The sequence below is a fragment of the Sceloporus occidentalis genome, unplaced genomic scaffold (genome assembly GCF_023333645.1).
Source record: "Sceloporus occidentalis isolate IW3139 unplaced genomic scaffold, rSceOcc1.0.p SCAF_13, whole genome shotgun sequence".
Classification (NCBI taxonomy): Eukaryota; Metazoa; Chordata; class Lepidosauria; order Squamata; family Phrynosomatidae; genus Sceloporus; species Sceloporus occidentalis.
The window spans coordinates 15,341,134-15,349,960 of record NW_028316993.1 but is presented as its reverse complement, the minus strand read 5'-3'; the positions used below and the strand labels follow the sequence as shown (position 1 = coordinate 15,349,960).

The window sequence follows — 8,827 nt, the reverse complement described above, 5'->3', positions numbered from 1 at the left end:
ACAACAACAACAACAACACTTCAGGTGAGCAGTGCTACCTATCCCTGCACATGTCATTAAGAGAATGTGTATTTTCCTCTTCCACCTGTTTTTGATGCGCATGACATTGTTGTGGCTGAGGTTTTCTGAGTGGTTACCTGCCACTTACTCATAAATGGATAAAGCATGTGCTCCACCCCTGTTATTTTTCATCTGCAGATACCTGTTCAGCTCCCTCTTATCTGGGCTGATATATGATCTTTTTCACTCTTCTAAAAACAAAATACTGAGCATTGTTGTTTGTTTGCTGCAAGAGATTAAAGTTGGAGGATTTTGCAATGTGTGTGTGTGTGTGTGTGTGTTCGTGCGCCTTCAAGTCATTTCCAACATATGGCAACTCTAAGCTGAACCTATCATGAGGTTTTCTAGGGCTGAGAGTGTGTGACTTACCCAAGATCACCCAGTGGATTTCTATAGTTAAAAAGCAAACCAACAAGGTTTCTTTCAAGTTTGTCCTGGAACCATATGTCTACAATTCTGGCTAGGAAGCTACAGTAACCAGTAGTCAGGCATTTCAACTCCAAACACAGCATCTCTGGGGCGCCATCTCCTTCAGACATTTTGGATAAAAGGGAGATGATGATGATGATGATGATGATGATGATGATGATGATGATGATGATTTTGGTATTTAGAGACTTTAGAGTGCATGGCCTCAGCCTGGGGGATAATGCCATCATTCACCGAAGAATGTTAGAAACGGAATATTCCTAAGGGCCACCTTGTATGATGTCCATTTTCATCTTTATTTTTCATCTCTGGGAAGAACCTTCTCCAGCCAAAGAAGACCAGCTTGACCATGATTTTCCAGAGGACCTTTTCATCATCCACTCCAAAATTGTGGAATGACCTCTCGGAGGAGATCCGTCAGATTACCACCCTTGATGCCTTTAAGAAGGCAGTCAAGACGGATCTCTTCTGGAAGGCCTTCCCTGGCTGGCCTCCAAAAATAGACTGTCCCTCTACCCACAGCTACTCCACCATCCACTAAGCCTAACCCTTTTAATTTTTTTAGTTAACTTCAGCTTGTAAATATAATTTAAGTGTCTTTAATATATGAAATTCAGTGTTTTTTTATGTTGGTAATGGGTTGGGGAGTGTGGATTTTTATGATTTACTGTATTATGTATTGTATTTTTACATTGTTTGGAACCCGCCTCGATCTGAAGGGAAAGGCGGGCTAATAAATAATAATAATAATAATAATAATTATTATTATTATTATTATTATTTAGCAACAGAAGAAGCTGGAAACCAAAACATTGTGTTATATTTTTTTCACTTCTGGTCCCTAATCGCTTCTTTCCCATTTTCTGCATTGCAGTCTCTCAAAGGTGGGAACAGGCTGAAACCTTGCGTTTAATCCCCAGAACAGGTTTGTCCGGGGCAGCTGAGAAAGAGCAGAGACAGCCAATTAGCTCTTTATACAATCTGCACACGTCCCAGTAATTCAGCGTGTCTTAACATGACTTAAATACACCGAAGCCATGAACAAGCGTTTCGTTAAGACGATGACAGGCCGTGGCGCTTTTCGTAAGCCAAATCCATCTCGCTTTTGTCATGTCCAATCAATTCGTTAATTGAGAAGCAAGATTTCAGGTAGCCAGCAAAATTCTAAAGAGGTGTCATCATTCATGGGCAGTGAGCCTGGCCAAGGATGGGTATTGCTTTTCTGTCTGGTCAAAGCTGAGTTGGCCCCTTCCTTGGGTGAGGTTGGACAGGTGTCCGATAGAGCAGGTTGGCACCATTGGCTCTCAGCCCCTGGGCAACCGGCCGTCTCTCCTGTGTTTGAGAGAATGGGGGAAAAAGGAGTGATTTCCTTTGAGCAGTCAGAGGAAAGAGAGCTGCCAATTCTAATGAGCACTCAGTTTGAGGAAAGGATTGGAAAGAATGACTGTATTACATGGAAACGTTAAGGGAAAGATAAATCAATCCAAACAGGGACTGTGCTGGGAATGGATTGGAAAAGGGAGCTGAAAAAGGCTAGTGTGAAATGTGAAAGAGTAAGAAAGAATGTGAATTCAAAGGCTTTTGTGATCAGTATCCATAGTTGTTGGTTTTTTTTGGGGGGTTTTCGGACTGTGTGGCCATGTTCTAGAAGAATTTATTCCTGATGTTTTGCCTGCATCTGTAGCTGGCATCTTCAGAGGAAGATGAAGATGCCAGTCACAGATACAAGTGAAACGTCAGGAATAAACTCTTCTAGAACATGGCCACATAGCCTGAAAAACCCACCAAAAACTAAGTAAGAAAGAACATTTGAAAACTGTTTGGAGTCCTGCTTCCAGAATTCTCCCTCCAGCATGGGAGTTGTAGTCCAAAAATATATGGCCGAGATCCTACATGAAGGAGACGGAGTGCAACTTTACATTCCTGGAGTTATGCGGCAACTGTGCATTAATAAATTGCAACAAGGTGCAGCTGTCTGTGCAAAGAAAAAAAATGAAATGCACAACTGTATTATAAAATGGACATTTTCATGAGCAATATGCCATATGCATCTGGAGCAGTGGTCCCCAAACTGTGTCCTTTAAGAGATTTTGGACTTCAGCTCATAGAAGCCTCAGCCATATTGGTCCGTGGTCTGGGATTCTGGGAGCTGAAGTCCAAAATCTCTTAAAGAGCACCGTTTGGGGACCGCTGATGGAGGTACAATACCCTGTGGCATTACATGCACAGTGATACAACGTGCAACTGTTTCCGCAAAGGTAATTTCAACTGAATATGGATTTCTGGATCGGACACAAATGTCCAGCTGCTCCTTCAGGGAAACTTTTACATGCATAAGTCACCAAAAGGATGCCAGTCGTATATAGAGAAGCTTTGGTGTGTGTCTATGCATATTTGTACCTTTACTCTAGGCTTTGCTCTGTTTTTTATTTACCTTGCCCCAAATGTCTGTCTTGAATCTGACACCTTCAAGTCCGTTCTTGTTGCAAGCTGCTGCTGTTATGCTGCCTTCTTCACGGGACTTAGAAAGGCTGCTTCGTTGGACTATAGTTCCAAGAATCTCCCAGCCAGGTTTACTTTTTCTAATCTGCTTCTTCATCCCTTTGCTGCATCTTATAGCTTTCTTTGTAGAAACAAAAGCCATCCCTGATTAGTCCAACTGTCTTGCTAATGATATTTAAATAAATGAGATGTTCTCCTGGGTCACCTGAAAGGAGATGTGCGCTTCTGTTTCAAACACGTCTATTGGCTTCTTGGAGACCGTAAGCTTGGTGCATTTCTTGACTACTATGTAGACCATTTCACAGATATTGAGAATGACACACAAGACAGCAGCTGCCACCATGAAATATGAAAAGATCTTCTTTTCTGTCGTCTTAGCAACAAAGCAGGTGACTATATTGGGACAGGGGTATGCAGCACACTGCACCATTGATGGGAGGTTGAAGTTGGGGTAGAGGCAGTGGAAGATATAAAGAAAGGTGAGATCTATGGCCACCTTGATGAAGATGCTGAGGAGGTAGGTCCACCAGAGGCCACCATGTCTCTTACTGAGGTTGGAGTAGAGCAGCTGGCAGTGTTCTCCTGCTTCTTCAATGTGTCTCTGCTGCTTGGCTTCCCGATAGGCCACATGCATGAGAACCAGAAGGGAAGGGCAGGTCACAAGGATAAGCTGGAGGGCCCAGAGACGTATGTGGGAGATGGGGAAGAATTGGTTGTAGCAGCTCTTGGTGCAGCCAGGCTGACGCGTGTTACACACAAAGTCATGTTGGTCATCAGACCAGACGTCCTCAGCTGCCACCACATAGACAAGGAAACGGAAGACGAAGATCACCGTGAGCCACACACGCCCCAACACTGTGGAGTACTTGTTCACGCCACTCAGGAGTTCTTGGTATGAGGACCAGTTCATCCTCTCAGCTTGGAGGTTATTCCAGCAAAAACTAGTTAAGGGGCAATGGGAAGGAGAAATTAAAATGAAAAGGCATGAACAGAATGGATTAAATACCTGACTAGTTTACTGATTTGCATTTCTGCACGAACAGGCAAAGTACCGTGCGCTGCATTCAGCTTTCTCCCCCCCCATCCCATTTATTTCCCCCCAAAATATTTTGCCCCCAAAGTTGACCTCCAGCTCACTTCTTGTGTTAAAACGTACCCCTTTTGGGTATAAAATAGCCCCAGGGTGGGAAGAATGGAACAAATTACAGTTAGCCCTCCACATCTGTGGCCTTGGCTTTTGCAGTTTTGATCATTTGCAGATTTGATTAATATGTTCTCTCTAGGAATCTCTAGCTGCACCAGAGAAATTCTGCTGGAAATTGACCATAGACGTAATGCTGGAGGACCTAGAGATTACTAGAGAAAACACTTCACTAGACATTTGCAGGCCCTCCAGCATGATCATTTTTGGCAGATGTTGACCATAGAGTTGCACTGGAGGACAGAGATTTGTAGAGAGGTGGTCAGGCAGGTAAAGTAGTCTTTTTTTTATTTGCGGTTTTCCAACTTTTACAGGGGCCCTGTGCCACTAACTCCAGTGAATGTGAAGGACCTAGTGTATTCCCTATACACATAGGAATCATGCAGGTATGTTTGGGGGAAAAGGTTGTTGTTGGTTTTTTTTTTTTTTTTTTTGCATTTTTGGGGATGATGGGAAACTGAGATCTCCAGAGGGAAATGGACCCACTTAACCTTTGATAGTTGTCCATCCCTGCTCTAGTGTGCATGAGTCTATCTATCCAAATAATCTTGTTCTGGAAGGGTTGTTTCTTTTCCAACAGGTCATCCCAACCAATCCCACCAAACGTGGATCCTATACTAGAAGTCAAATATATATATATATATATATATATATATATATATATATATATAATCTCCATACATATTTGTTTTACAAAAGTACCTGGAAAATTAGTGAAAGAAGAGGGCATCCTCCGATATTAGCAAAGATTTATATGGACAGTAGTGGCTGGTGGTTTCCATGTCAGAAAGGGGGGGCATCCTGTTAACTTCTATGAGACCCTGCAGGTCTCTGAAGGTTCTTATGCTCAACAAGTTGGGTGTAGCTTTTTAGATAGAGATGACTGTGAGTCACCAGGAGCATTGCCTCCAGGTGTGATGGAAGCGATACGCCCAGGTGGCTTGATCTGGCTTGACAGTCACACCGTTGGGTGTGAAAAAGAGCCACCTGCAGAATTTTGGTAGGATGTAAGGAAAACATCTGAGAGAAACAGCTGACAGACTGGATAGTCCAGGGATAGATTCTTATTGTCACTGATCAGCTGCAATCCTATAAGCTACAGGAAGATATGCCTTGAATTAAGAACTTTATCGTATCAGGCTCATATTGCACCACAATCACATCAGTCTAGGAAACACAAACATACCAGGTTGGGGATAGTCATGACCACAGCTCTTCCAAATTGCCATGGTGCTGCTTCTGTTCCAGCCTGTGTCTTCTGCATGCCGGCCTCCATAGCCCTGTCTCCCTGCTCCAGGCGCTTCCCAGCATGCCTTTGGGTCTGTATTTATTTTAATTTTTTAGCACAATTGTGCAACCATGGCCATCCATTAAGTAAAAATAAAGGGGGAAAAAGAAACTGATAAAAGAAGAAAAAAACAGCCCACTTGGGAATAGTAAGGGGTGGAAGAGAGGGAGAGGAGCAGAATTATGTTCACTTGCACCACATGACTGCCTGCATATTGGCGCTGCTTCAGAAGGAACTTAGTACACATGCATCAACAATGGAAAAGCAGTCCAATTGGGAGCCATAGACTGGTTTTGCCCATCAATGAGAAGGAGAAGCAATGGGTGGACTACAGATCAGCTACTGGACAGACATAGTGTTGTGTGATAAGGTATGGTCACAGACACTGCAATCCTGCTCGAATTTCACTTTTCAAGCCTTGTAAGATAAAGCCCTAAATCTGAACCACCAGCTTCTATTACAGTTATATTTTATAAATAGGTTATTTTAATTTATTGGATATACACCTCACCTTCCTCCTAATGCATGGCATACAAGGCAGCTAATAGTGTCAAAATCGATTTAGAAAAAAAACAGCGTCCACCAAGTTAAAAGCACAGCTTGGGAAAATTCCTTTTTGGGAACTATAATTCCCAGAAACCCCGTTTGACAGAACAGGCCGCATTGGCTGGAGCATTCTGGGTACTCTGATCCAAAGTAGTCACTTTCCCAATCTCAAATTAAAAACTGTTTCATAGCAATTCAGGTCCGTTGCCCAAGGCTAAGTGAGAACTTTATTACATGAAGCTAAAAACTGGAATTTTAATAGGATGAAAGCATCTTTGGCCAGAAGTTGTCACAAAAGGTTGTGTCCGTCCTGCAGCAGCATGGCATTCCATTCATTACTGTAGTGCACTTTTTCATTGATGGGAAAAACACACCAATAGGCTCTCAATCTCACTGTTATTCCATGATTGTCTTTGTGTGATAGGTCATTTCCACAGCAGTTCCACTTTTTAGATAGTCACATCATGTGAATGGGCATGATTCTCCTCCCTTCTCCCTCTCCCTTTCCCTCTTCTTCTTCCCATTGCAGTGATTGTGGAAGCCAACACCTTCCCCCACAAGCAAGAGCCATCACTTCTTTAACTGGCTTCAAAACGGAGTTGAAAACCATCCTGTTCAGAGAAGCCTTCCCAGGCATTGCATAATTGTCGCTTACTATCTGATGTTCTTTTGGTGCCTGTTTATCGAACCATTTCCTGTATTGCTATGTATTGTATATGCATTATCCTACTTGAGAGTATGTAGTTTCCCTGGAAAATGATTAACCATCCATTAAGAACCCAAGCCCTGCCTCCAGTCCATCTACCTTGGTCCAGGCCTCGGAGGTAGAGAGGAACTGCTGGACCTCTTACCCTTTCCCTCCACCACTCCCTTCTCCTTCTGTGTCATGTCTTTTTAGATTGTAAGCCCGAGGGCAGGGAACCATCTAACTAAAGAGATTGCATGTACAGCGCTGTGTAAATTTACAGCGCTTCATAAATAAAGGTTAATAATAATAATAATAATAATAATAATAATAATAATAATAAATTCACCTGCTGTGTGCACATTGACAAAGCAGCTGGCCTTGACAAGTAGTTGGCAACTGTGATAAGTCATTCTCACCCTTCCTCCTGGAAGCAGGTGTTTGGCAGTGCGGAAAAGAGATCAGATGACTATAGACCACCAAAATGCTATTGTGGTGGAAAATGTGATAAGAAATGATGCCAAACTAGTATGCTTCCATTCTTAAACCAGCATGATTGTGGTAGAGCAGCAAGCTGGTGTAACAAAGTCCTAAGGAAGATTGAAGGTGGAGGGAAGTAGACTATCCTTATTTTGGTAGGAAGTACCACATCCAGGGAGCGGCTACCATGAAGCTTATTTTGCAATGATCATCCTTGCGATGGAAGAAAGACAGGAACCAGGCCAATGGTTTTCTGGGAAGATGAGGTCCACCCTCTGGGATTAAGCAAATGCTGTATAAGCTTTGCATTTGACAAGGAACCACAAAATAAGAGACAAGAGGGTGGATCCTGTGGGCACAGGGTGAAACATGCACATTAGAACCCCCACAGATATGTCACAACTGCTGGGCACTTTGAGAGGACTACTGTAATCTCCATGGATTACCAATCGACCTCTGGCATATAGTGGAATTTTGCACGTATTTGTTGTAGTTATGTACTTTCAGGTTGATTCTGATTAATCAGAAGGTGCTTTCTTGGCAAGATTTCTTGAGATAACGGTTGCCACTGCCTTCCTCCTATGCTGAGAAAATGTGATTTGCTCAGAATCACCACCAAATCGGTTTCCATGGCTGACTGCGGATTTGAATTCTGGGTCCTCTTAGTCCAGCAATCGAATCAATATACCATGCTGGCTCATTTTGCAAATATAGAAGTTAGCATTGCTGATGCAAATTTATAACCTGGTTGGTGGATTTTCCTGGGATAATCCCTGGTTATGCTAGTGCGAGACTTTTCTTGGACATTGTGCGAGGAGGTACCTGGCATCTCTTTCTGAAACACCTTTGTTTCAGGTGCATAAGAGTATCAAGACACTTTTGAGCCCCCTGAGCTGGACATTTTCTGGCAGATCTTGCACCTGGAAAGGGTAGGTATGTTGGCATGGATTTACACTCCAACAGAAGTCCAGCTGGATCATGGCCTCTTAACACCCCAAACCTTTAACCAACTAAAAAAGTGTCCCTAATTCATGAATGGTCCACCAGAACCACAGCTTTAAAATATGACATTATAGCAGGTGAGACTTATTTGTCCACCCATCTTGGAACTCTGTGCTCCAAGTGGCACTGGTTCACCAGGACCGAACTCAGAAAAGTTACTTTTTTGGGTAACAGCTCTCAGAATTTCTCAGCCAGCATGGTTACTGGCCAATTGCAATCTCTTCACAAAAATAAACTTCCCCCGCCCAGCTGGATACAACTGATACATCTTCTGCTTTTGCTTCTACAATCTGTAGCAGATGAGTTGTATTTGGCTTGGTGGGACTTCTCCAGGTGAAAACATGCTTTAAAACCAGAAGCACACAGAATTCACTGCAGTAGTTGTGACTGTAACTATTGCAAATGTCAAGCTGTTGCTGCAACACAAAACCCTTCACTGAATACCTCTTCTGCCATAGCAAACTTCTTTGACACAAATCATCCCAGATTATTCTGAAACACCAGGTTTTTTTTAGTCTGTAAGGCATTCTCAACTTGTCCTGGAGCAAAGTTTGCATTTTCGCCCTGCTCTAGAGAAGAAGAAACACTGATTCAGGGGAAAGAATAAAATCAAACCCCAGCTCTTACCTGAGGA

The 8,827-nt window shown here is 42.9% G+C and overlaps 1 protein-coding gene across 1 annotated transcript; it reads right to left on the bottom strand.

The window, feature by feature from the left end:
• Window positions 1-3,166: 3,166 nt before the first annotated feature.
• On the bottom strand, window positions 3,167-3,934 carry LOC149305057 (gap junction beta-4 protein-like). The gene has a single exon (XM_089479164.1). It carries the CDS (start codon window positions 3,899-3,901, stop codon window positions 3,167-3,169), a length of 735 nt encoding a protein of 244 aa, XP_089335290.1. The 5' UTR covers window positions 3,902-3,934.
• Between the last annotated feature and the right edge of the window lie 4,893 nt (window positions 3,935-8,827).

Bases quoted from the DNA above. Each gene is read 5' to 3' on its own strand.
- LOC149305057 (XM_089479164.1), bottom strand. From the start codon at position 3,901: ATGAACTGGTCCTCATACCAAGAACTCCTGAGTGGCGTGAACAAGTAC.